The sequence below is a fragment of the Rhinatrema bivittatum genome, chromosome 6 (assembly GCF_901001135.1).
Source record: "Rhinatrema bivittatum chromosome 6, aRhiBiv1.1, whole genome shotgun sequence".
NCBI classification, from domain to species: Eukaryota; Metazoa; Chordata; class Amphibia; order Gymnophiona; family Rhinatrematidae; genus Rhinatrema; species Rhinatrema bivittatum.
The window spans coordinates 275,501,601-275,527,788 of NC_042620.1; the positions used below are offsets into that span (position 1 = coordinate 275,501,601).

Here is a 26,188-nt window from a genome sequence, read left to right on the forward strand (position 1 = left end):
TCGAATGAGCTTGAAGGCCCACGGGAACCGGATGCCCCCGCAGCAAGTATGCAGAACCAATGGCCTCCTTGAGCCAGCGAGCGATCGTGGTTTTGGAAGCCGCACTCCTCTCTTGGGACCAGTACACAAGACAAATAGATGGTCAGAGACGCGAAAGGGATTCGTAACCTCAAGATATCGAATGAGAGCCCTGCGAACATCTAGCTTCCGTAAACCTCTCACCCCAGGATCCGTCTGCTCCCCTTCAGGAAAGGAGGGAAGTTCAATCGACCTATTCAAGTGAAAAGCCGATACCACCTTAGGCAGAAAGGAAGGAACCATCCACAAAGATACCACTGAATCCGAGATCCGTAAGAACGGCTCCCTGCATGACAGAGCTTGTAATTCAGATACTCACCTAGCCGAAGTAATCACGATGAGGAACACCACCTTTAGGGTGAGATCCTTGAGCGTCACCCGCTTAATAGGCTCAAAAGGCGACGAACATAAGGCCATAAGCACCCAATTGAGGTTCCAGGAAGGACAAGAGTGGCGTAACGGAGGATGTAAATGCTTAGCCCCCCGAAGAAAACGAGCGACATCTAGATGTAAAGCCAAGGACACCCCATGTACCTTACCTCTAAGACAACCAAGCACTGCCACCTGGACCCGAAGAGTACTACAAGAAAGACCTTTAAAAAGACCAGCCTGAAGGAAGGCTAGGACATCGGACACTGAAGCTCTCATAGGATCGACACGGCAAACCCTACACCAATCCTCAAACACCGACCAGACCCGGACGTAGGCTAGAGACGTAGACTGTTTCCTAGACCTTAACAACGTGGCTACCACCGGATCAGAATACCCTTTATTCTTCAAGCGTTGCCTTTCGAAAGCCATGCCGCGAGACAGAAGTGAACCGCTGCCTCCAAACAGGCAGGGCCTTGATGAAGGAGAGCCGTGGACTCCCGAAAACGAAGGGGCGGGTCAACCACCAGGTGGAGGAGATCCACGAACCACGGTCGCCGCAGCCATTCCGGCGTCACCAGAATCACGTCCGTCGGATGCTGTTCTATTCGTCAAAGTACCTTGCCTATCAGGGGCCAAGGAGGGAACACGTACAGTAACACGTTTGTGGGCCATGGAAGCACTAACGCATCGACCCCTTCGGCCCCCCTTTCTCTCCGCCGGCTGTAAAATCGCGGAGCTTTTGCGTTCTGAAAGGTGGCCATCAGGTCCATGTGAGGCGTGCCCCACCTTTCGCAGATGAGTTGAAATGCTTCCTCCGCTAGCTCCCATTCTCCGGAGTCTAGATGATGTCGACTGAGGAAGTCCGCCTGAACATTGTCTTCCCCGGCGATGTGAGACGCCGCAATGCTGCTGAGATTCCGCTCTGCCCAGCTCATCAAGCGGCGCGCCTCCGTCACCACTAGCTGACTCCTTGTCCCGCCCTGGCGATTGATGTACGCCACGGTAGTTGCATTGTCCGACAATACTCTGACCGCCTTCCCTCGAATCAGCGGAAGGAAGGATTGCAGCGCCAGAACCACCGCCCTGGTCTCCAAGCGATTGATGGACCACTGAGATTGTGCCCCTGACCACTGCCCCTGCACCGAACGTCCAAGACAGACCGCTCCCCAGCCAGAGAGACTGGCGTCCGTGGTGACCACCATCCAGTTGGGTGTGACCAGGGACACTCCACCCATCAAATGATCCGACACCAGCCACCAGTGGAGACTGGCTCTCGCCTGTTCCGTGAGCGGAAGCTGCAGATGGAATTGTTCTGACACCGGCTTCCAGCAGGACAGTAATGCTGATTGCAAAGGACGTAGATGAGCGAAAGCCCAGGGCACCAAAGCTAGCGTGGACACCATGGAGCCCAGGACCTGCAAGTAATCCCGCACCCAAGGCATCTGGAGGGACAATAGTCGCCTCACTTGACACTGTAGCTTGACCTCTCACTCCTTGGTGAGAAACACTTTGCCCTGCCGTGTGTTGAACAACGCTCCCAGAAATTCCAATGACTGAGTAGGGGTCAGACGACTCTTGGCAAGATTGACCACCCATCCAAGAGCGCGTAAGAGCTGAAGGACCCTGGTGACCGCCTGCTGACACTGAATCTCGGACTTCGCCAGAATCAACCAATCGTCCAGGTAGGGATGCACCAGGAACCCCTCTCTCAGGAGCTGTGCCGCCACCACCACCATTACCTTGGTGAAAGTGCGAGGAGCGGTGGCAAGGCCGAAAGGAAGAGCTCTGAATTGATAGTGCCTGCCCAGGATGCAGAACCTGAGAAACCTCTGATAGAACGGCTGAATGCCTATGTGTAGGTACGCTTCCGTGAGATCCAACAAGGTCAGGAATTCGCCTGGCCGAACTGAGGCGACCACCGACTGAATCGTCTCCATTTTGAAGTGCAGAATCCGTAGACACCTGTTGACCCTCCTCAAGTCCAATATTGGTCTGAATGTTCCCTCCTTCTTGGGTACAATGAAGTAAATGGAGTATAGGCCCTTGGGCTGTTGCCCGGGAGGCACGGGGGTGATTGCTCCCAAGTCCTCCAGGCGCTGTAGAGTGTCCTGCACCGCCCTTTGCTTTTCTGGGTGCTTGCAAGGTGAGACAAGAAACTTGCCTGTAGGAATCTGTACAAAATCTAAAGCGTAACCTTGACTTATCACGGTGAGGACCCACTGGTCCGACGTTATCTTGGCCCATTCCTTGACAAATAGCGCCAGTCTGGCTCCCACATTTGGCACCGGGAGAGAAATGTGTCGCGCGGAATGGACCAAACGATTTTCATTGGGAAGTCTTAGCCCCTGTTCCCAATGGGGGATCACCCTGCTTCCCAAATCTTCTGCCGCGAAAGGACTGAGGCCACGCCGGCTGACGCGATGAGCTTGTATGCTAAGACGCCGTTGGATGGGCCCTCCTGTTCCCCCGGAACCGGGTCCTGCTGGAGAAGGAACTCCGAGGCCTAGACCTGTCCTCAGGCAACTTAAAAGCCTTGCTCTCCCCGAGAGACTGCATCTGATCATCCAACTGTTTGCCAAACAACAACTTCCCCTTGAATGGAAGGGAGCCAAGGTAGGCCTTAGAAGAGCCATCCGCCACCCAATTCCGAAGCCAAAGGAGATGGCGCATGGAAACCACAGACACCATGGATTTGGCCGACGTGCCAGATCCATGCATCAGCGCTGTAAGCAATCACTGCCTCCAAACGATTCGCCTGAGCAGCTTCTTCTTCCGAGAGATCCTCATTGGCCTGAAGCTGCTGAGCCCAGCGCAGACCCGCTCTCAGGGCAAAGTTACTACATATTGCTGCGCGGGCACCCAGAGCAGAAACTTCAAAAACCTTCTTAAGTTGGAGCTCCAGCTTCCTATCCTGTACGTCCTTGAGGGCTGTGGTCCCCGTGACTGGAATCGTCAACCTCTTTGTCACGGCCGACATCGCTGCGTCCACTCTAGGGAGGCGAAGGAGCTCAAACGCGTCCTCTGGAAGCGGATAGAGTTTGTCCATGGCCTTACTCACCTTCAGACCCAATTCAGGGGTGTCCCATTCCTGGAACAGAATGTCCGTCACCGAATAGTGGAATGGAAAAGCTACTGTCGGGCCACTGAGGCCCAATAAAACCGGGTCCATTTTGGCCCCCGGTCGGGACTCCACTGGTGGGACCTCCAAGCTGAGCTCCTGAAGTATGGCCGGAATGAGCAGAGCCAATTCTTCCTTTTTAAAGAGTCGAATCACTTTCGGAACGTCACCTTCCACCGCAGGAGTTCCCTTACTGGTACCGGGCTGGGCCGGCGCCTCTCCATCCGCCTCATCGGCCCCCCCAGAGGTCTTGTGAGCAGATCCGTCTCATCCTGAGACGTGGACTCCGTGTCCGAGTCCTGAGGGACGTACCGTAATGGCCGCTTATCTTTTGGTGGGTCCGAGTCCCTCCAGGACCTCTCTCTTGTCCGCCTCTTCCGGGACTTCGGCTGCAGCCCTGGTCCCCCAGTAGGCAACTTCTTCCCTGCCTTCTTTTTCAAAACTTTGTGTTTTAGGACTTTTTTCAGCAGCAGCACAAAATCAGATGAAAGAGATGACTCCGCTGAGGAGGATGCCTCCCATGGCTATCCTCTGGTAAAAGAGAGGCAGCCCCCCCGGGGGTGCCCCCCCCTCCCGGGATGGTCGCTGCTGTGGAGAAAGCACGGGAGGCATTGGGCCATCCACCAATGCCACCTGCGTGGACTCCCGAAAGGATTCTAAAATGGCCACCATTCCCGCATTAAGCGGGAACGGCTCTGCACTGTCCGCGTCACTCTGCCCCTCGTGCGCCAGCTAACGCGGCCATCGAGAACGCCCCCCCCCGACCGGAATCAGACGGCCCCTTACCGCCAGGCACGCAATTAGAGCAGACACCATAGCACGATAAGCGCGCGCACGCCGAGCCGCACACGCGGCACGAAGACCCCCGAGGCATCTGCACCCTCCGCCGGTCAACCCCCAAACCAAACGAAAGTCTAGCAAAGTAGCGGAGAGTCGGCGCGCTAGTCTCAAAATAAACTGTAAATTAATTTTTTATTTTTTTTTTTACTTGTCGTCGCTGTCCCTGGTGCTGGGCTCCTGCTCCAGTAGGGGTGAGGGAACCGGGCTCCCCAGTGTCATCCCCGACGCTGCTAACCAGGTAGGCCTGATTGACAAACTGAAGAGTAGTAAATCACCTGGACCGGATGGTATACACCCCAGAGTTCTGAAGGAACTAAACAATGAAATTTCAGACCTATTAGTAAAAATTTATAACTTATCATTAAAATCATCCATTGTACCTGAAGACTGGAGGATAGCAAATGTAACCCCAATATTTAAAAAGGGCTCCAGAGCCGATCCGGGAAACTACAGACCGGTTAGCTTGACTTCAGTGCCAGGAAAAATAGTGGAAAGTGTTCTAAACATCAAAATCAAAATTCTAAACATCAAAATAGTGGAAAGTGTTCTAAACATCAAAAACATCAAAACTTCTCCACAGCAGGCCCTGTCCTCTGGAACAGACTTCCGACTGACCTAAGACTGGAACCTTGCCTTCATACCTTTCGAAGACAACTGAAGACGTGGCTTTTCCTCCAAGCCTTCCCCTAGTCAAAATGACACTTCGGACTCAGCTTAAGGAATGAGATAATTTCTAATCTCATAACCAGTTATATATTATTTATTTGTTGCTAATTTCCGCTCTACCTTTCTTCCTGGCTACTTTAGCCCCCAAGTTCTATGCCCTTGTTTTATGTAACTTTGCTTAATTCAGCCTTCTTGTTTTTTGGTTACTCTTGTTTTTTTTTTTTCCCCTAAGTTCCATGTAAACCGACCTGATGTGAATTCTATTCGTGAAGTCCGGTATACAAATATATATTAAATAAATAAATAAATAAAATCACAGAACATATAGAAAGACATGGTTTAATGGAACAAAGTCAGCATGGCTTTACCCAGGGCAAGTCTTGCCTCACAAATCTGCTTCACTTTTTTGAAGGAGTTAATAAACATGTGGATAAAGGCGAACCGGTAGATATAGTATACTTGGATTTTCAGAAGGTGTTTGACAAAGTTCCTCATGAGAGGCTTCTAGGAAAAGAAAAAAGTCATGGGATAGGTGGCGATGTCCTTTCGTGGATTGCAAACTGGCTAAAAGACAGGAAACGGAGAGTAGGATTAAATGGGCAATTTTCTCAGTGGAAGGGAGTGGACAGTGGAGTGACTCAGGGATCTGTATTGGGACCCTTACTGTTCAATATATTTATAAATGATCTGGAAAGAAATACAACGAGTGAGATAATCAAATTTGCAGATGACACAAAATTGTTCAGAGTAGTTAAATCACAAGCAGATTGTGATAAATTGCAGGAAGACCTTGTGAGACTGGAAAATTGGGCATCCAAATGGCAGATGAAATTTAATGTGGATAAGTGCAAGGTGATGCATATAGGGAAAAATAACCCATGCTATAATTACACAATGTTGGGTTCCATATTAGGTGCTACAACCCAAGAAAGAGATCTAGGTGTCATAGTGGATAACACATTGAAATCGTCGGTGCAGTGTGCTGCGGCAGTCAAAAAAGCAAACAGAATGTTGGGAATTATTAGAAAAGGAATGATGAATAAAACGGAAAATGTCATAATGCCTCTGTATCGCTCCATGGTGAGACCGCACCTTGAATACTGTGTACAATTCTGGTCGCCGCATCTCAAAAAAGATATAATTGCGATGGAGAAGGTACAGAGAAGGGCTACCAAAATGATAAGGGGAATGGAACAACTCCCCTATGAGGAAAGACTAAAGAGGTTAGGACTTTTCAGCTTGGAGAAGAGACGACTGAGGGGGAATATGATAGAGGTGTTTAAAATCATGAGAGGTCTAGAACGGGTAGATGTGAATCGGTTATTTACTCTTTCGGATAGTAGAAAGACTAGGGGGCACTCCATGAAGTTAGCATGGGGCACATTTAAAACTAATCGGAGAAAGTTCTTTTTTACTCAACACACAATTAAACTCTGGAATTTGTTGCCAGAGAATGTGGTTCGTGCAGTTAGTATAGCTGTGTTTAAAAAAGGATTGGATAAGTTCTTGGAGGAGAAGTCCATTACCTGCTATTAAGTTCACTTAGAGAATAGCCACTGCCATTAGCAATGGTTACATGGAATAGACTTAGTTTTTGGGTACTTGCCAGGTTCTTATGGCCTGGATTGGCCACTATTGGAAACAGGATGCTGGGCTTGATGGACCCTTGGTCTGACCCAGTATGGCATTTTCTTATGTTCTTAACCAGAGAGGCCTGGTCTTCGACCCTTAGCAGCGGCCTCGACCAGGGGGGATGGTCCCCTCAGAACCTTCCACCCTCCTGGGAGGCTCCCACAACGAGGGACTGTCTTCTCTTCGCTCTTTGATTTTTTTTTTTTTTTAAACTCAGGATCCTGACTAACTAACTTAAACAACCATACAAAATCCTTTTCACCCCCCCCCCCCCCCCCCCCCCGGGGATCCCAGAGGCTGTGGCTTTGCACCTGCACCATCTGCTGGAGACAGAGTAAGACTGAGAGGCTGGGGGTGGCACCCTACTATATGTGGCTGAGCCACATATAGTAGGGTGCCACCCCCAGCCTCTGTCTCCATCTACTGGTGCGGAGGCAAAACCCAGGTGTCTGGACTGATCCGGGTACATACAGGGAACTCCACTATAACTTGAAGAGATGCCTTTGGATCTCTATAGCAAAGTGCATGTTTTCCCAACACTACTTTTTTCTTTGCAGGAGAATTTGCATCCAGCTGGATTGTTTTTGAAAATGAAAATCCTGCTAAAAAGTGAAGCATCTGATGATGCCATCAGTGAAGGTACCCAAGTAATAACATTTCTTCAATAAAGCTGATAATATGCAAAGTTTGTTTTTAATAATTCATGTTATGCAATTACCATAAAGGGATTGATATTCAAAGAGTATGTCCAGCTAGCTCTGACCTCAGTGTAAAAAGGTACACTTCACTGTGCACACAGTTTTGTGTGTACAACTTATTCCTGATTTAACAAAGAGTTTAGCACACAATATATGTGTGTTCAAGTTTGAGTAAAACTGTGCACACAAATTTGCACTCTGCAAATCCTATATTAATCAATGCATTAGCTATTCCTTGCAAATGCAGAGAGGTGTGTAGCTTTAACTCGTGTTTTCTTAATGCTGGAAATTTAACTCCTGGGCATAGGTGGAATAAAGTTTCTGAGGTTTGTGTTAGTCTATGGGATTAAGCCTGGAGTTCTTGGTGTAAGGGTCCTGTATTTAGGACTTATGTGCATAACATGTTTAGTGCACAAATCAGGTTTTCTGCACAAAAAAATGGTTAATTAACAAAAATTGTGTTTTATGTACGTTAAGCATGTTTTTATGTGCTCATTTTTGTGTTAGCATTCTTTTTTAAGTTCCCAGTTATTAACATACCATTGTCTTACTACATTAGGAGTTAATGTGTAAGTAAAGAAATTGTTGCCTGAATAATATTTAGCTGGACAAAAGGAGGTGGCAATGGGGGAATTCTTGGGGTGCAGTTGAAATTTGGCCAGTCAGTGCTCATATTCATTGCTGACTGACCAATTTTACCTAGATAACTCTGATTGGCTAGATTGCAGGCCTAAAATTACCTGGACAAGTTAGTCCACTTAACTTTTCCCACACAGAGCCAGCTGAATGTCAGCTTTACTGTATTTGTTTTTAAAATGATTGTGGAATGGGTGTAGCAGTGGCAAAAGCATCATTCTGCTGAATCATCAATAAAATTGTATCTTACTTTTTAGCTATTGCAGAACTCAGTCATCATGAGGTCTCCTTAGATTTTTGCCTGAACACCTCTAAACTGCTCCTGGAACATGGCAGGTACAGGAAAAATATCAACATATCTTTTCTAATAAAGGATATGCAGTCAGCTGTAATTAAGAAGATGTGATGTACCTCATGCCTGTTTTGCTGTTCCCTGTACGTACCAGGATCAGTCCAGGACACCTGGGTTGTGACTCCGCACCAGTAGATGGAGACAGACTAAAACTTGTGGGCGGAGCCATATATGCCCCTGTGCCAGTCACAGCCCCTCTGTCTTACTCTGTCTCCAGTAGATGGTGCAGGTCCAGTCACAGCCCTGCCTGACCTGATTCTGGTGGTTAGTCAGGTTTGATTTTTGGGCTAGTTTTTGTTAGGCCTAGTTGTTTTATGTTAAATTGGGGTTTGTTTTAATCCTTAGTCCCGGGTGCCCTGCCTCCCAGGGGGGTTGAGAGGTCCTGAGGGGACTACCCTCCCCCGGTTGAGGCCGCTGCCAGGGTTGAGGACCCGGCTGAGCTAGTGGCAGCGTCAGGGGTGACACCAGGGAGCCTGGTTCACTCACCCCTGCAGGAAATAGGGCTTTCAGAACCAGGGACAGCGCGTTTTTTTGTGTAAAAAAAAAAAAAAAAGTTTTACTTTTATTTCTTGCGGCTCTCCGTTGCCTGGCGTTGCCGCTCCGTTTCGGTCGGTGGGGGGGCGTCGCCAGCAGGGGGGAGGTCGCCGAATCGCGCCGTTTAGTTATTTTAAATTTTTTTTTTCCCGTGTGGTGATTTTGTTCGGCGCGCCTCCGTTTTCCCGCGTTCGTCGGCATGCCTCGGGGTTCGCAGTGCAGGGCCTGCGGCTCGGTTCTCTCGCCCCGGTTGGACCGCCGGACCGCTGCGAGGGACAGCTCGGTTTAAAAAAAAAAAAAAAAGGTGCAGTTTTCTTTTCAGTGTGCCGGGGTCTTTGCTGCAGCGGTCGTTTCGGCGTTTTTCCCTCTCTCCCTCTCACCTTCTCTCCTTTTACTTGCCGTTTTCGTCGAAGCGTGGGGAGTGCTCTCTTCCGAGCAGGCCGCTTGGGTCGGCCTGCTCGACTTGCGGCTCCAGCGCCGCGCGCCTCTAGCGAGCGCGGTTTCCTCAGGCGGCGGTAAGGGGGGGCGCAGGATCGGCGGCCTGACTTCGGGGAGGTGCTTGGTCGGCGGCAGCCTCTCGCGGTTGCGGTCGGGGACCGTCCGGCAGCCTTCCCCAGGCAGTTCCTGTCTGCCGCGGGAAAAGATTAAAAAAAAAAAAAAAAAGACGCCGACCTCTCGCGCGAAATTGGTGGGAACGTCTGCCATCTTGGGGCCACCATCGAGCGCGACACCGAGCGCGGCAGGTCCCAGGGTTTCCCTTGTTTCCATTCCCCCCCCTCCTCCCCTTCCCCCCCCCCCAGCGGCCGACTCCGCGGTCTGTTTGCCATCGGAGGCGGTGGGGGGGAGGGCTGGGGGAGAAACACTCTTTGCCCTGGTTTTCTTGTGGCCTGGCTTAGGGCCTTGAAGGCACGCAGAGCCCACAAGTGACCTTCTGGCCAGGCGGGGGGGTCGGAGAGGCCTATCAGTTTGGACCGGACGCGTACTCGGCCGCGGATCGCGGCTGGCCGATTCATAGCCAAACGCCCGTTGGGGGCCCTACCGCCAAGGGGGGCCCTACCGCCTAGCTTGGGCACGGACCCTGCCTCTGTCTCGTCGGATCCGGTATTTCCTCGGTGCCTTCCCCTCCTCCGAGGGGGGCTGGGGGAGAGGTCTACATCGGAATCGTCGGGTCCGCAGATTTCCAAGGTGTCCTCCCCGCCTCCCAGGGGGGCTGAGGGGGATGGCACGCCGCCGCAGGGGGCGGCGGGGCAGACACTGCCTTCGGAAGGGGATTACTCGAGCTTAATCCGCCTCTTCATCAGGAAGGAGATGGCCCCTGATTCCCGCCATCCTGGAGGGGTGGGGCATCGCCACCCCGCTGGGGGTAGTCTCGGCTGGGCTTCATTCCTTTTCACCTCTCTGTGTCAGCCCTGCTCTATCGTGAATAGGATACTCCGGTTTTGCACCTCTAGGTCACGAACGCTATGGGTAAGCTCTCTCCCTTGCCGGAGATCGAATGATTTCCCGAGGCCCGAGGATAAATTCAGGGCGCGGTATTCGTTTTCGGCTAGGTCCCGCTTTCGTGATCCCAGGACGTCGCGTCCTCAACAGTCTCCTGGTCAGTCGTATAGGGCTTCTTCCTCCCAGGACCCGCCATGGCAGCAGCAGTCTTTTCGGGGGGAAACGAGGGAGCCCCGGCGAGCGCAGGAGTCCTAAGCTTCACAATAAAAGATGATCGGCCTCTCGCTCTCTCACCGCAGCCACAGCACGCCGTTCCCAACGTCGGGGCGCGGTTGATTTCGGTTGTAGAGAGATGGGCCGGTGTAACGTCAGACCAGTGGGTCCTCCGCGTGATCAGACTCGGCTGCCTCCTCCGTTCCGGTCAACCACACGGCAGGGGCCGTTACTCCATTTACTTCGTCGTCCCCAAGACAGGCGGCACGGACAGCTCTATTCTGGATCTTGGTGGAGTGAACCAATGCCTTCCCGTTTATCACTTCACAATGGAGTCGATTCGGTCGGTAATGGCTGCGGGGCGGCCCGGCGAGTTTCTGGTCTCCCTAGATCTCGTGGAGGCGTATCTTCACATAGGCATGCAGCCGTCGTTCCTGCACTTCGTCAGGTTCTGCGTTCTAGGACGGCATTGCCAGTTTCAAGCGCTCCCGGTTGGTCTCGCGACGGCCCCCGTACATTCACGAAGGTGATGGTCACGGTGGCGGCGCGGCTGTGCCAGTAAGGTCTCCTGGTCCATCCTTCCCTGGACGATTGGTGGATTCGGGCGAAGCCCGAGGATCAATGTCGGTTGTCAGTTGGCCAGGGTCCTACACCTTGGCAGTCCCTAGGATGGGTGGTCAACTTCAACAAGAGTCTTCGGACACCCTCGCAGACCTTGGAATATCTGGGAGCCGTTGTCGACACGTCGCAGGGCTTGGTGTTCCTGTCACATGAATGGAGATAAGAGCTGCCAGCTCAAGTAAGGCGCTTTTTGTCTCTCCGCCGGCCGCGGGTCTGCGACTGCCTTACGGTCCTGGGCTCTATGGCTTCCACACTTGCGCTGGTTTCCTGGGCGTTCGCTCATCTGCGGCCTTTACCGTCGTCTTTACTATCTTGCTGGGCGCCGGTTTCAGAGGAGTTCCATTTTACCGCTTCCACTAGGGGGACTCGCGAGGTCCAGCCTGCTCTGGTGGCTGGATTCCAGTCATCTGTCCTCTGGAATGTCTCTTCTGGTGCCCAATGGGACGGTGGTGACCACGGAGGCCAGTCTCTCCAGTGGGGGAGCGGTCTGCCTAGGGACCTCGGTCCAAGGCCTATGGTCAGTGTCGCTAGCCCAGTGGTCTATCAACAGACTAGAGACCAGAGCGGTCCGTCTGGCTCTGCAAGCCTTCCTACCGGTAGTGCGGGGAAGGGCGGTCCGAGTGTTGTCGGACAACGCGACCACCGTGGCCTACATCAACCGCCAGGGCGGGACAAGGAGCCCACAGGTGGCGGAGGAGGCTCAGCGCTTGATGGCCTGGTCAGGGCTACATCTCAGCAACATAGCAGCCTCTCACAGTGCAGGAGTCGACAACGTTCAGGCGGATTTTTTTCTCAGCCGGCATCGCCTGGATCCCGGAGAGTGGGAGCTGGCGGACGAAGCGTTTCTTCTCATTTGCGAAACATAGGGAGTGCCCCACATGGATCTGATGGACATGTGGCACAACGCGAAGGCTCCGCGATGTTTCAGTCGAAGTCGAGAAAGGGGGGCAGAAGGCGTCGATGCGTTGGCGCTCCCCGGGCTGACGGATGTTCTGCTGTATGTGGTTCCCCCGTGGCCGATCGGCAAGATTCTGCGGCGCATAGAGTTGCACCCAGCCAACGTGATCCTGGTGGCATCGGAGTGACCGCGCCGGCCATGGTTCGCAGACTTCGTCCAGCTCACAGTGGCGGCACCCCTTCAGCTCCAGGGAATGGCGGGTCTACTCCATCGGGGCCCCGTCTGTTTGGAGAATGCGGATCACTTCTGTCTCGCGGCATGGTTTTGCGAGGAATCGGCTGAAGAGAAAAGGTTACTCAGATGCGGTGGTAGCCACGTTGCTACGTTCCAGGAAACAGGTGACGTCCCTGGCTTATGTCCGTGTCTGGGTGGATTTTGAGGAATGGTGCGTGCAGCGTGGGGTGGTCCCTACTGCGGCTTCTGTCTCCGACATTCTGGCGTTCCTCCAGGCAGGTCTTGCCAAAGGTCTGGCTTGCAGTTCTCTACGGGTCCAAGTGGCGGCGATTGGTTGTTTGCGAGGTAAGGTCCGTGGTACTTTCCTGGCTCTTCACCCGGATATCTCCCGTTTCCTTCGGGGAGCTAAGCACCTTCGTCCTCCATTGCGTCTCCCCTGTCCGGCTTGGATCCTGCATTCGGTTCTCTCCGCTTTATGCGCGGCGCTGTTTGAACCCTTGAACCGCTTAAATATTCAGGTTCTCACGTTAAAGACGGTGTTCTTGGTGGCGATTGCTTCAGCACGGCGTGTTTCGGAGTTACAGGCTTTGTCCTGTAGGGAACCCTTCTTGCGTATTTCCGATTCCGGAGTTTATTTGCGGACGGTTCCTTCCTTCGTGCCGAAAGGGGTGTCGGCCTTCCATTGCGGACGGTTCCTTCCTTCCTGCCGAAAGGGGTGTCGGCCTTCCATGTTTTTCAATCGGTTGAGCTGTCCGCTTTCGCGGTCGGGGTGCCCTCTGATCCAGAAGCGTGGGAGTTACGGAAGTTTGACGTGCGGAGATCCCTCCTTCGCTGTCTGGAGGTCACTTATCCATTTCGGGTCACAGATCATCTCTTTGTTTTGTTTTCTGGTCCAAAAAAAGGAGTTGCAGCGTCCCGCACGACGATTGCCCGTTGGCTCAAGGAGGCCATTGGTTCGGCGTACTTGGTGCGGGGGTAAACCACTTCCCGTGGGTCTTCGGGCTCCCTCGACTCGCTCTCCAGCTGCGTCTTGGGCGGAAGCTTCTCAGGTGTAGCCTCAAGAGATTTGCAGGGCGGCTACCTGGAAGTCGTTGCATACCTTTATCCGGTATTACCGGTTGGATGTCCGGGCTACCGATTCCGGGAGATTTGGAGAGAGGGTACTCCGAGCGGGACTCTCTGCTTCCCACCCTCGGTAAGTTGGCTCTGGTACATCCCAGGTGTCCTGGACTGATCCTGGTACGTACAGGGAAAGGAAAATTAGTTTCTTACCTGATAATTTTCATTCCTGTAGTACCAAGGATCAGTCCAGGATCCCGCCCGCAGTGCTACGCTGAAGTAACGGAGAGTCCGCTCACTATTCTGGGTTAATCTTGCCCGCTTGTTTCGCTCTCTCGGTGGGAGAGTACGTTTCCTGAAGGGGTGTTTCTTTCCCCGTTCTATTAGCGGTTTATAGCTAGTTTTGGTTTTAGTTCTCTGGTTGTGTTTTCTACTTTGACATTACGTATGACTGAGGGGCTGTGACTGGCACAGGGGCATATATGGCTCCGCCCACAAGTTTTAGTCTGTCTCCATCTACTGGTGCGGAATCACAACCCAGGTGTCCTGGACTGATCCTTGGTACTACAGGAACGAAAATTATCAGGTAAGAAACTAATTTTCCTTTGCTTCAAAGTATTTTAAGAGACACATGATCTTATCATTTGTGCTATCCCACTTTGCTTTTTTTCTTCCTAGAATATTTGTGTTACATACTCCCATGTTAGAACAGTTCCTAACTGACAATCCAATGGCTAATGCTTTTACAAACTCTCATTATGCTAGGTAAATCCCTATTCCTCCATTCAATCTGTAATGGAAAGGTATTATAAACTCTATTTCTGGAAAGGCAATCTTATTTATCTGGAATGTGTAGCATGCAGCACTAATTGCAGGAATGAGTAATTGTCAGTTTATATGATTAGGGAATCTGAAGGGTTCCAGTTCCTGAAGACAGTCTGTGAACGTTTTGAGTCATCACCAGATGGGGGGAAGGCTGCAGTGCTGCACATTGAACTCTTGTTACAGCGAGGGAAGGAGCTTCTCGCCAAGCAGAAGATTGAGGGCCTCATTACAGGTCATATGTGGTGACTGCTTTCATCTGTTGACTATAACATAGTTCTTTAGTACTTAGTTACAGTGAGGTTTATATCTTCCTTCTCCTGAGGATGCTCTCACCTGGTTGAACTCAGATACCCTACTGCCTGAGAAATGAAAGAGATGCCCCTTCTAAGGCTTAACCTTTCATTACCTTCCATTACATTCTTCCAACAGTCAGTACTATTGAATTGCCTCAGTTTGGAGGAGCAAAATAAACCAAGATTTCCACTACAAAACAAAAAGCTTCAGCACCTCTGTTTCCTTCTTTCTCACAGGATAAGCAGGATGGTAGTCCTCACATATGGGTGACATCACAGGATGGAGTCCTGTACGGAAAACTTTTCTGTCAAAGTTTCTACAAAGCTTTGATTGACACTGGCACACTGAGTGCACTGGGCATGCTCAGCCTGCAACTATCCCTGTGAGCCACAGGTGTCTCCCTCAGTCTTCTTTTTCTGCTCTGCAGAAAGCATAGCGGTTAGGAGCTCTGTGAGAAATTCTAACACTTTTCCCTGCACGGGTCTCCCTTCGCATACGTTTATTCAACGCTCGGTGAGTACTATGCCCTGTTTTTTTGATCGGTTCCTGTCACCTACCTGGCCTGCCAATCGACTGCGGCCTTCCCTCTCCCTCTGTTTTTAGTTAGCCACACATAGCCTGCGACTGTCCCTCTGTGACACCCTGCCTAGTTATTAGCGCTAGTGGGACAGGGACTTCCACGGTTTCCGTTGCCGCCAGGGCCCCTGTCGATTCAGTCCTTCAATTTCCTCGGTACCCTCGCACAGTCGATGCCCCCATCGTTACCGTCGGTACCCCCTTCAGACCGTCCTGGACTCTTAGATGCCATTGGTACCCCTCCCCCCACAATACACTGATGCCATTGGTCCCTGCATCGTTTCTATCAGTGCCGTCCATGTTTTTCATCCATGGCACTGATTTTTCCTTGGGTTTCATCGGTGCCATCATTGCCCGGATGGATGCCATCGACGCATACCTTGTCTCGTTGGTGCCATCCATGCCCGGGTCGATGCCACCATCGCTCAGGGCACTTCCATCGATGCCAGGGTTATTTCCATCAATGCCATCCTTTATTTTATCCCAGGACAAGCAGGATGCTAGTCCTCACATATGGGTGATGTCACTGACGGAGCTCTATCACGGAAAACTTTCTGTCAAAGTTTCTAGAAACTTTTGACTGGCATCCTGAGCCCACTGAGCATGCCCAGCATGCCATGATCCCTCGAGCCACAGGGTCTCCCTTCAGTCTTCTTTTTTCCACAAAGCTGTTAGCCTCGCGGTTAAAGGAGTCCTGTGTGGTGAATTTTCACTACATAAAAAAGTTTAAAAAATTTGGAAAAACTTTAAAGCGCTGTAGGGGTCTCCCTTTTTTCCACCGTTGGTAAGTCTTTAAATTTTTCTGGTCGGTTCCATTATGGCTAAACCGAGTCATAAGGTCGTCGACGGCTGTCCGGCCTTTGCTATGGCTACGGGTTTTAAAAAGTGCCTGAATTGTTCCCGCACTATGTCCATCACGGACCCACACATTGAGTATGTACTTTGTCTCGGCGAGGGAAATGACGTTTCGACGTGTCCGAGATGCGCCGAGATGACGCCGAAAGGCAGAAGACTGTGCATGGAGAAAATGGAACATTTATTCCATCTTCAACTAATGCCGTCGGCCTCAACTTCCACACAGTCGTCTCCGGCTGGAGCGATTAGGAAAGTTGTCCTCAAAACAAAGCGTAGACCAGATGAAGCAAGTGATCGGCCTTCACCGACCCCTTCAAGATCATCGATAAAGTATACATCTATCATCGAAAAAGGCATCGAACATCGACAGAAACACCGTCATCGACACCGGAGGCCTCACGATCCTGAATTGGATCCGATAATCGGAGTTCCATCGACAAGTCTTGAATCAACTCTGAAGAAACCTCGGAGAGAGGACTCTCTATGTCCACCGAGGCCTTCGACTCCTAGGCGATCCCCACCGATATCGATGCCGGGAACCGTACCTCCACAGGGCCCTGCGGAGGTACTGGTATCACTTTCACTGCCTCCCCCCCGTAGCTGCTCTGGTTTCACCAGCTATTAGGGTGGAACTGGATGGCTACATCCACCAGGCAGTTCGAGACACACTCCGTGACATGCCTCTGATGCCAGCACCAATCACGGTTCCACCATCGATGCCAGCTCCATCGCCGGCACCGGTTCCACTCCCGTCACCGGTGCCCATTGCGATGCCGTCACAGAGTCCATCACCGGTTACAGTTCAACCGATGCCGGATATGTCCTTTTTCGCGCCAATTTTAGCGAAATTGGACACACTCATCGGTGCCATCCTGGTGCAATCACCCGATGTCCCAGCGCCAAGACTGATGGAAGATGAAATAGCGAAGGAAGTACCGATACCTGAACCTACTCCAGGTCCATCAGGAATCTCACGTCCTCGGCCATTGTTTTCACCACTATTTCCATTGAAACCACTGGAGAAACCCTCGATGCCGTTGATGCCATCTCTTCCTCTTCCATCGACTCCTCCTCGTCCATGCTCATCGGACACTTGGGAGGATCCAAATTCTGACTCTTCCTTGGAGGAAGACCTCTCAGAACCTTCTCCTCCAGAGGAAAGAAGGAAATCCCCTCCGGAGGACCTTTCTTTCTCAAATTTCATCAAAGACATGGATGATACTATCCCTTTTCAGCTGGAATCTGAAGAAGATACTAGACAGAAGATTCTGGAGGTATTACAATTCGTGGACCCACCTAAAGAAGTCCTGGCGATTCCAGTTCACGAAGTCCTAGTAGACTTAAAACACAGGCTATGGGAGCATCCCTGACCCATACCACCGGTGAATGAATGAACTGATGCTACCTACCTAGTCCAGCATATCCCAGGCTTCCAAAAAACTCAACTACCCCATCAATCGGTAGTAGTAGAATCAGCGCAAAAGAGGTAAAAAAGAATTAAATCTCATTCATCAAATCCTCCTGGGAAAGACAACAGGTTTTTGGACACCATCGGCAGAAAAATGTTTCAGGGATCCATGCTAGTATCCAGAATTGTGTCCTACCAACTCTATATGATGCAATATCAGCGTAATTTGTGGAAACAAATTCAGGAACTATTGGAATCTCTTTCTCAACAATTTCAAGATTCCTTCAATAGTATCATCCATAAGAGCTTGGAGGCTGGGAAATATGAAGTTCGTGCAGCTAATGATAGCTTCGAGACTTCATCTAGAATGTCTGCCACTGGCATAAGTGCCCGCAGATGGGCCTGGCTCAAGGCCTCCGACCTGAGACCAGAAATACAAGAGAAACTTGCTGATCTTCCTTGTGCAGGGGACAATCTCTTTGGAGATAAAGTGTGTGAGTCAGTTTCCTAGTTGAAGGAACATTCGCAAACTTTGCGGCAACTCTCCTCTGCTCCTCTGGAGTCCCAAACATCCTCATGAAGACTCCCAAGAAAGGATTCAAAATGGCCATATTCTAGACCACAGAGATACTATCCACCTCCTACCCATGGAAGGTCATCTAGGCCAGCACAAAGACCGTAGGCCCGACAACCAAGAGCACCTAGAGCTCAACTCCCTCCGCAAACAGGCCTGACTTCGGGTTTTTGAAATCTCACCAGGGAACAGAAGCCTACCTGCCAATCCGACCCCAAATTTGCCAGTAGGAGGTCAGATCACTTTCTTCCATCACAATTGATTGCACATCACTACAGACCAATGGGTACTCTCGATAACATCTCAAGGGTACCACCTGGACTTTCTCACTGTACCAAACGATACTCCACCACCTCGTCTTGGACAGTAAACAATCAATCCACACTCTTACAAAAAGAATTATCCACCCTTCTGAGAGCCAGGGCCGTGGAACCAGTTCCCCGGCCTCAGCAGGGCAGAGGATTCTGCTCCCATTACTTCCTCATTCCAAAGAAAACAGGAGGCCTACGTCCCATATTGGACCTCTGGAAACTCAACAAATACCTGAAAAAAGAAAAATTCAGGATGGTATCATTGGGCACCATGCTACCTCTACTTCAAAAAGGCGATTGGCTCTGTTCTCTGGATCTTCAAGACGCTTACGCTCACATTCCAATATTCCCTCCTCATCGCAAGTATCTGCGATTCCTAGTAGGAAGTCAATATTTCCAGTACAAGGTGCTACCATTCGGTCTTGCCTCAGCACCTCGAGTGTTCACAAAGTGCCTGGTAGTGGCAGCTGCCCACTTGCACAAGGAAGGCATGCACGTTTTTCCTTACCTGGACAATTGGCTCATCAGGAGCCAAACAAGACAAGGAGCTCTCAACTCTCTCAAGCTCACAATAAATCTACTCCATTCGTTGGGATTCCTCATCAGCTACCAGAAATCCCACTCCATACCATCTCACCTGTTGCAATTCATCGGAGCAGAATTAAACACCATAACGTCAAAAGCTTTCCTTCCAAAAGACTGTGCACAGACACTCGCCTCATTAGCAGGCTCTCTCCGCGCATGCACGCAAGTAACAGCTCATCAATGTCTCACTCTTTTGGGTCACATGGCTTCCACAGTTCACGTCACTCCTATGGCCAGATTAGCCATGAGAGTTACTCAATGGACACTCAGAAACCAATGGATACAAGCCATTCAACCACTGTCTTGTCCAGTTCAAGTAACTCAGCAACTACAGTCCTCGCTCCTATGGTGGACAAACATGGACAACTTCGTCACAGGCCTACCTTTCCAACAACTGATTTCACAAGTGACGTTAACTACAGATTCATCCACCTTTGGGTGGGGAGCACATATTGGACATCTGCAGACGCAAGGTACTTGGACAAAACTTGAAGCTACATTTCAGATAAATTTCTTAGAGCTTCAAGCTATACATTATGCACTGCATGCGTTCAAGGACTGCCTTTCCCACAAGACTATTCTCATACAAACAGACAACACAGTAGCCATGTGGTACATAAACAAGCAGGGAGGTACGAGCTCGTATCTCCTTTGTCAAGAAGCAGCACAGCTTTGGGGGAATCTAAGATGGCCGCCGCCTGAAGCAGAAGGTGAAGTCGCTCTCTCCTCGTTTCTTTGAAAGAAATTTCCTCAACGATGCCGCATTCAAAACGAAAGGCCAAACTCAGAGAGATTACCGCCACATCATCGCCGGTTGCTGAGAATGGCCAGACAAGGATTGAGACGTTCTTCGCTACCGCGGTAGCAAGAGAAACGCCGGTGGAGGAGGCCGCAGCAGAAGACGATATAGGGCGGATTTCGGCTCTGCAGGCCAACGAGATCACGCTTAGTCCCGGTGCTCCGATAACCCCTCCATCTCCAGTGCCACCCGACGCTGCGTCAACTAGGGTAAGTCCTCAAAGACTATATTCTTCTTTCGGGATTGAAGCTGATTTAAATACAATAAAAATGAGTGACTTACCCAAGAGCAGCGTGGAATTGGAAGTAAAATCTTTAGAGGAGGTGGTGAAAGGGAGCACAGCAGGAGGGGAAAAGCGGGCTCAGAAACTAATGCTGGAAAAGTTTGTACCAATGGAGAAGCCAAAGTTTATAACGATGGACTCCCTGTGGCAAGTTATGAAAGGATTGGAAAATGCAATACTGAATTTGACCATGATAACACTTGAATCAAACAACAAGTTTTTAAGTATAGAAAAAGAAATCAATATTCAAACTACTAAGATGCAACAGATGAAAAATCGAGTGAAGAAAATGGAGACTATTCAAACTGAGATTCTAAGGGTTGAAAATATCAACTTGAAAAAAATGGAAAATATTGAAAATCAAACAAAGTTCCTAAACTTACGTATACTGAATTTCCCCTTTATTAGGGAAATTTCAGCGTATGAAATGCTTAAAGACTACATGATAAAAATATTAAAAATCCCATCGGAAGGACTCCCAGTAATTTCTAGAGTCTATTATTTACCAGAAAAAGGAGGGAGGCGTAAAGACAATTTGGGCCAAGAGGAAGAGAATCAAGAAAATCAAGAAAACCAACTTAATTTGACTCAAATATTGGAATTATCTTTGGAATCTGTAGTTAAGAATAGAATGACATTATTTCTGTCATGTACTTTTCCCACTGATAGAGATATGATTATGAAGAGGATTATGCGTAATCGTTCAGTTATATTATGGAAATAAGATCTGGATATTTCCAGATATTTCTCGCATAACCCAAGAAAGGCGAAAGAAATTTCTGTCTTTAAGGACAGGAGTAATTGCGAGGGGGGCCAGTTTTAGCCTGAGGTACCCAAGTAAATGTATCATTAGACATCAGGATGCAAAGTACATTTTTATAGAACCAAATCAATTGCAGAAATTTCTAGAGCCTGCTAACCCATAGATATCTGTTGTGCATCAGAGCTAATAATGATTTTTGCTATATTCATGCGACGAACCATTAGTGCTTATTATATTGTTTTCTTGTAATAGTACCACCTATATAAGATTCCCCCAAGGATTTCTTGGAACAGTAGATAGCTTTAATTTACTTTGTATAAATGATTTATTTGCTTGAAATTGTTTATTGGTTCTACACACTGTATAATATTTACTTTGGTGTAAGTATTGAAAAATTGAATAAATAATAAATTTAAAAAAAAAAAAGAAGCAGCACAGATTTGAAACTGGGCCCTAACGCACTCAATGTTTCTTTGGGCCACTTATCTGGCAGGCATTCACAACGCAGTGGCGGATCGCCTCAGTCGTCAGTTCCAACCTCAACAGTGGTCTCTGGATCCAGTAGTAGCGACCAAGATCTTTCAGTGTTGGGGTCAACCAACAGTAGACCTCTTTGCATCACAACTGAATTACAAAGTGGACAACTTTTGCTCCCTGCACAAGCAGAGAAATCGCTTACCCAGGGACGCCTTTGCTCGCCACTGGAATTCAGGCCTTCTATATGCGTATCCCCCGATACCGCTAATAACCAAAACTCTAGTGAAGCTACAACAGGACAAAGGGTCCATGATACTCATAGCCCCATATTGGCCTCGACAAGTATGGTTTCCAATACTCCTTGATCTCTCAATCAGAGACCCAATTCGCCTGGGCACAGCGCCCACTCTCATAACTCAGGATCAGGGCAGGTTGCGTCAACCCAACCTTCAATCCCTATCCCTCACAGCATGGATGTTGAAAGCTTGATTCTACAACCTCTCAATCTTTCAACTAATGTCTCTCAAATGCTTGTAGCTTCACGTAAACCCTCCACACGAAAGAACTATCGTGCTAAATGGAAAAGGTTTACCATGTGGTGCACACAAAACTGTATTGACCCTTTTTCCTGTACTACATCATCTTTATTAGACTATCTATGGCATCTCTCAGACTCTGGTCTCCAGACCTCATCTGTTAGAGTACATTTAAGTGCAATCTCAGCTTATCAGAATACCGTCGGAGATGCACCAATATCAGTGCAACCCCTCGTTAGTAGATTTATGAGAGGTTTAATTCAACTTAAACCTCCACACCGACCACCAGTCACGGAATGAGACCTTAATGTAGTATTAACGAGGCTCATGCGTTCTCCTTTTGAACCCATGGATTCCTGTGAAGCTAAATTTCTCACTTGGAAGACTATCTTCTTAATAGCCATCACATCTGCAAGAAGGGTTAGCGAGTTACAAGCACTTGTTACATACTCCCCCTACACAAAATTCCTCCATGACCAGGTGGTACTCCGGACACACCCAAAATTTCCCCCAAGGTAGTTACGGAATTCCACTTGAATCAATCCATCATCTTGCCTACTTTCTTCCCAAAACTGCACTCTCACCAAGGAGCGAGGGCTTTACACACCTTAGACTGTAAGCGTGCGCTCGCATGCTACTTAGATCGCACTGCAGCCCATAGGAAATCCACCCAGCTCTTTCTGCTTTTGATAAAAACAAACCAGGAAAAGCGGTGGGCAAGCAAACTCTATCTAATTGGCTTGCAGATTGTATACAATTTTGTTATGAAAAAGCAGGCCTTCCTCTCCAGGGGCGAGAAAAGACTCACTCAGTAAGAGCGATATCAACCTCAGTAGCACACTATCGTTCAGTACCAATAACTGACATATGTAAAGCCGCAACATGGAGTTCTCTTCACACCTTTGCGGCTCACTACTGTCTCGACAAGGAAGGACGACAAGATTCAGCCTATGGACAATCTGTCTTAAAGAACTTGTTTCCAGCATGATCCAACTCCTTCCACATCCAACCTTTCGTGATTTCAAGCTGCCTCATTTTTCCCAACAGTACACCAGTTGTTGTGCCTGTTGCACAAGTTGTACACTGTTGGTCCAATACATAGATGACTCAGTCTGTAGCTTGCTAATCACCCATATGTGAGGACTAGCATCCTGCTTGTCCTGGGATAAAGCAAAATTGCTTACCTTGTAATAGGTGTTATCCCAGGACAGCAGGATGTAGTCCTCACAAAACCCACCCGCCACCGCACGGAGTTGGCTCTGATACATTTTATTTTAATTTTGGCTAACGCTCATTGCTACAAACGAGCCTGAAGGGAGACCCCTGTTGCTCAAGGGATCATGGCATGCTGGGCATTCTCAGTGGGCTCAGGATGCCAGTCAAAAGTTTCTAGAAACTTTGACAGAAAGTTTTCCATGATAGGGCTCCGTCAGTGACGTCTCCAAATGTGAGGATTAAATCCTGCTGTCCTGGGATAACACCTATTACAAGGTAAGCAATTTTGCTTTATTGATGCCATCGATACCCAGGACATTTCCATCGATGCCAGGTCAATTCCATCGATGGGCATCGATGCCAATGTTAATTCCATCGATGCCATCCATGCCAAAATGGATTCCATGGATGCCAATGTCAATTCCATTGATGGCATCCATGCCAACATCGATTCCATCGGTGCCCATGTCGGTGCCATCGGTGCCCATGTCGGTGGCATCGATGCCATGGACACCATTGATGCCTGAGTCGATCCAATCGATACCGTCGACGCTTGTGGCCATGCCGTCGATGCCCGTGGCCATGCCACCGATACTGTTGCCGCCCGCCTCCATATATCGATGCCCTCAATGCCCACGTCGTTTCCATCGGTGTATTTGATGTTCCTATCGATGCAGTCATCGACTCCGTTGATGCCGGTATCATTTTTCCTATGCCAACGATGTTTTTTTCAATTATTCGATGCCACATCGTTCTCATAGATACCGATGCCGTCAGTGCTTCTGTCTCTGTCATTATTGCTTTGGCCGAGTCATCAACGTTTTTTCATATATATTTTTGATGATACCCTCGAGGCCGCTTCGGCCGCCATCGACACCATCAATACTGACATAGCACTGTCACGTAATGCCCTCGCCTGAACACAGTGCTCCATGCTTTGGGTTCTTATTAAAGCCCCATATTAGCCTATGACACTACATAGTGCCAGGAGCAGTGCAGGCATGCTGACAGTCCGTCATCAGTTGCCATTCAAGACAGCGAGGGCAACCGTCTCGGCGCTGGGGAAAGACTGGGCCGAGCACCGTGGTTTGCATCGTCATCGACACGGTGACCGTCCGCCACCGACGCCATCCAGCGCATTGGTGATATCCTTCTTGATGCTGGACAAGGCTTGGGCCGAGCAACATCACCACTGCCATCGACACTGTTCCGCATAGTATTGGCAGTCCTCGGTGCTCCAGAAACACCGGAACAAGTTCCGAAGAATTCTGCACTGGCGTCACAAGACATCGAGCCGCTGCGATGAGGACCGGGTTCACGAGCTGTTAATCGGCTTTACTGTTCCCAAGGCGTGCCCCACCGACATCGGTGGGGGATTGTGGCCCTCCACAAAATACTACCGTGGTTGCGCCAGCCATGCTCAACCTGTCTCCTCTATACCTGCACCACCATATCAGGCATCAGAGTTGAGACGGGCGTCTACTCCCTCGATGACTCCTGAAATCCACGGAGCCAGCAATCTTCATCGGCTCGCCCTTCAGCAATCCATGTCGGATGGTAAATATCCACTTCTGCGGCATTCCCATTGAGATGTGTTCTCTAATTCGGGCCACATGGTTCGAAAAGTTCTAGCCAAACAAAAAAGGCACCTCTTATGTATTTACTAGTATCGCGGCTCAAAAAGGATGTATAATGGATACAATATACAAGAATACACCCAGCTGGTGTATAGGCACCGCATCAGCAAGCCTGCCGACGTGTTCAATCTAAAGGACCTGAACCGTCCAGTCTACACATCATTTGCGGCTTGATGGCTGTGATCAGTATTGAAAAACAAAATAAATTCCAAAATTTCAAAATAGCTCAAAAGAGCTTATCTCTTGTATCAATTCAATTATATCTTCCGACTAACCCGGCAGCCACCTGCTGGTTGTGGTTCAGTTCTCTCTGCGTCTGTCCCAGTTGTATAGTCGAGGGTGACCCGAACAATTTTTATGTGCATTCAGCTGTTTGAAATATTTAATGCAGCAATATTAGCCTGCTTGAGTCAACTGAAAATCATAAACACCCCGATGTACCAGTTTAGCCAACCCGACAGCAGCCGGTGTTTCGCTGAGGAACTGCAGCTTCATCAGGGGTCGAAATCTAAGGAACAACGTACGACTGTCAGAATACAAAGTGTCGGCTCGTCAACACAGATTTCAGTTAAGTACATCATTTTTATTTTGAAAAGTTTTTTGTATTCCGACAGTCATACGTTTGTTCCCTAGATTTCGACCCCTGATGGACTTTGAATACATGTTTATTGGACTCATGATATTCTGCTGATGTAAAAAATTGTTAGGATATCCATTACAATTTTGTATTTTAAAAAATTGCTGTGCCTATTTGGGGGTAGGTATGGGCATGTATTTTTTGGGGTATCTATGAATGGGGTAAAAGTATGTATGAATGGGGAATAGATGTGAATGGGATATGTTGGTATGAATGATAAATTAAGGGTTGTTTTTGGATGATTGTATTGCTGGTTGGAATCTTTATACGATAATATTTGTGTAATAAATAAAAGTTTTTACTTTCTCTAAAAAAGTTTATTCATTCTGATAAAAAGGTGATTAGTGAGCTGGGTGGCCTGTACAGGGTATTTATACTGAATTTACAATAGGCATTGGGCGGTTGTTTCTTATTGTTGAATAACCTGTTTGGTGACAAGGACAAGGAGGCGGGTGCACCGCTGAAGAACCTCCATGAAACCCTCCAGCAGTTGTCGACTGGTGCCTCGGCTTCGCTGGCGTCTACTAAGAGGTCTTCCTGGCCAAGGCCACACAGGTCATTCTACAGGCCATGGAGGTACTACCCTCCTGCCCCTCGCTCTTGTCCACAACAGGCCAGCGCCAGGGGCAGGTCTCGGCAACAGAGGGGCCCTAGGCCTTAGCCAGTGCCTCAGGCTAGCCCTGCTATGTAGTTTTGACTAGGGGCGAAGGAGTATAAGCCAGTCACCGCTTCAGGTACTTTAGGAGACGGGGGCAGACTCCGTTTCTTTGCGGACTGGTGGCCAGCCGTAACGTCAGATCAGTGGGTCTTGTCCATCATCCGACACAGTCTCAGGTTGAATCTCGTGGCTATTCCACCGGATTCTCCCCTGTACCCGCAGAGGGGTCCTGTCTCGCGCCCAGAAATGCTCCGAGGGGAGCTCTCAGCTCTTCTAGTGACTAGAGCAGTAGAACATGTCCCTCGGGAGTAGCAGGGATGGGGGTTTTACTCACGTTATTTTCTAATTCCAAAGAAAACAGGAG

At 49.4% G+C, this 26,188-nt stretch overlaps 1 protein-coding gene across 1 annotated transcript in view; it reads left to right on the plus strand.

The window, feature by feature from the left end:
• The window catches only part of TEX11 (testis expressed 11), a 974,891-nt gene that overhangs the window by 435,941 nt on the left and 512,762 nt on the right, over positions 1–26,188 (plus strand). The window contains exons 12-14 of the mRNA XM_029607248.1: positions 7,264–7,345; positions 8,298–8,376; positions 14,297–14,448. Coding sequence (XP_029463108.1) covers positions 7,264–7,345; positions 8,298–8,376; positions 14,297–14,448 — 313 coding nt within the window. The remainder of the gene's footprint in view (positions 1–7,263; positions 7,346–8,297; positions 8,377–14,296; positions 14,449–26,188) is intronic.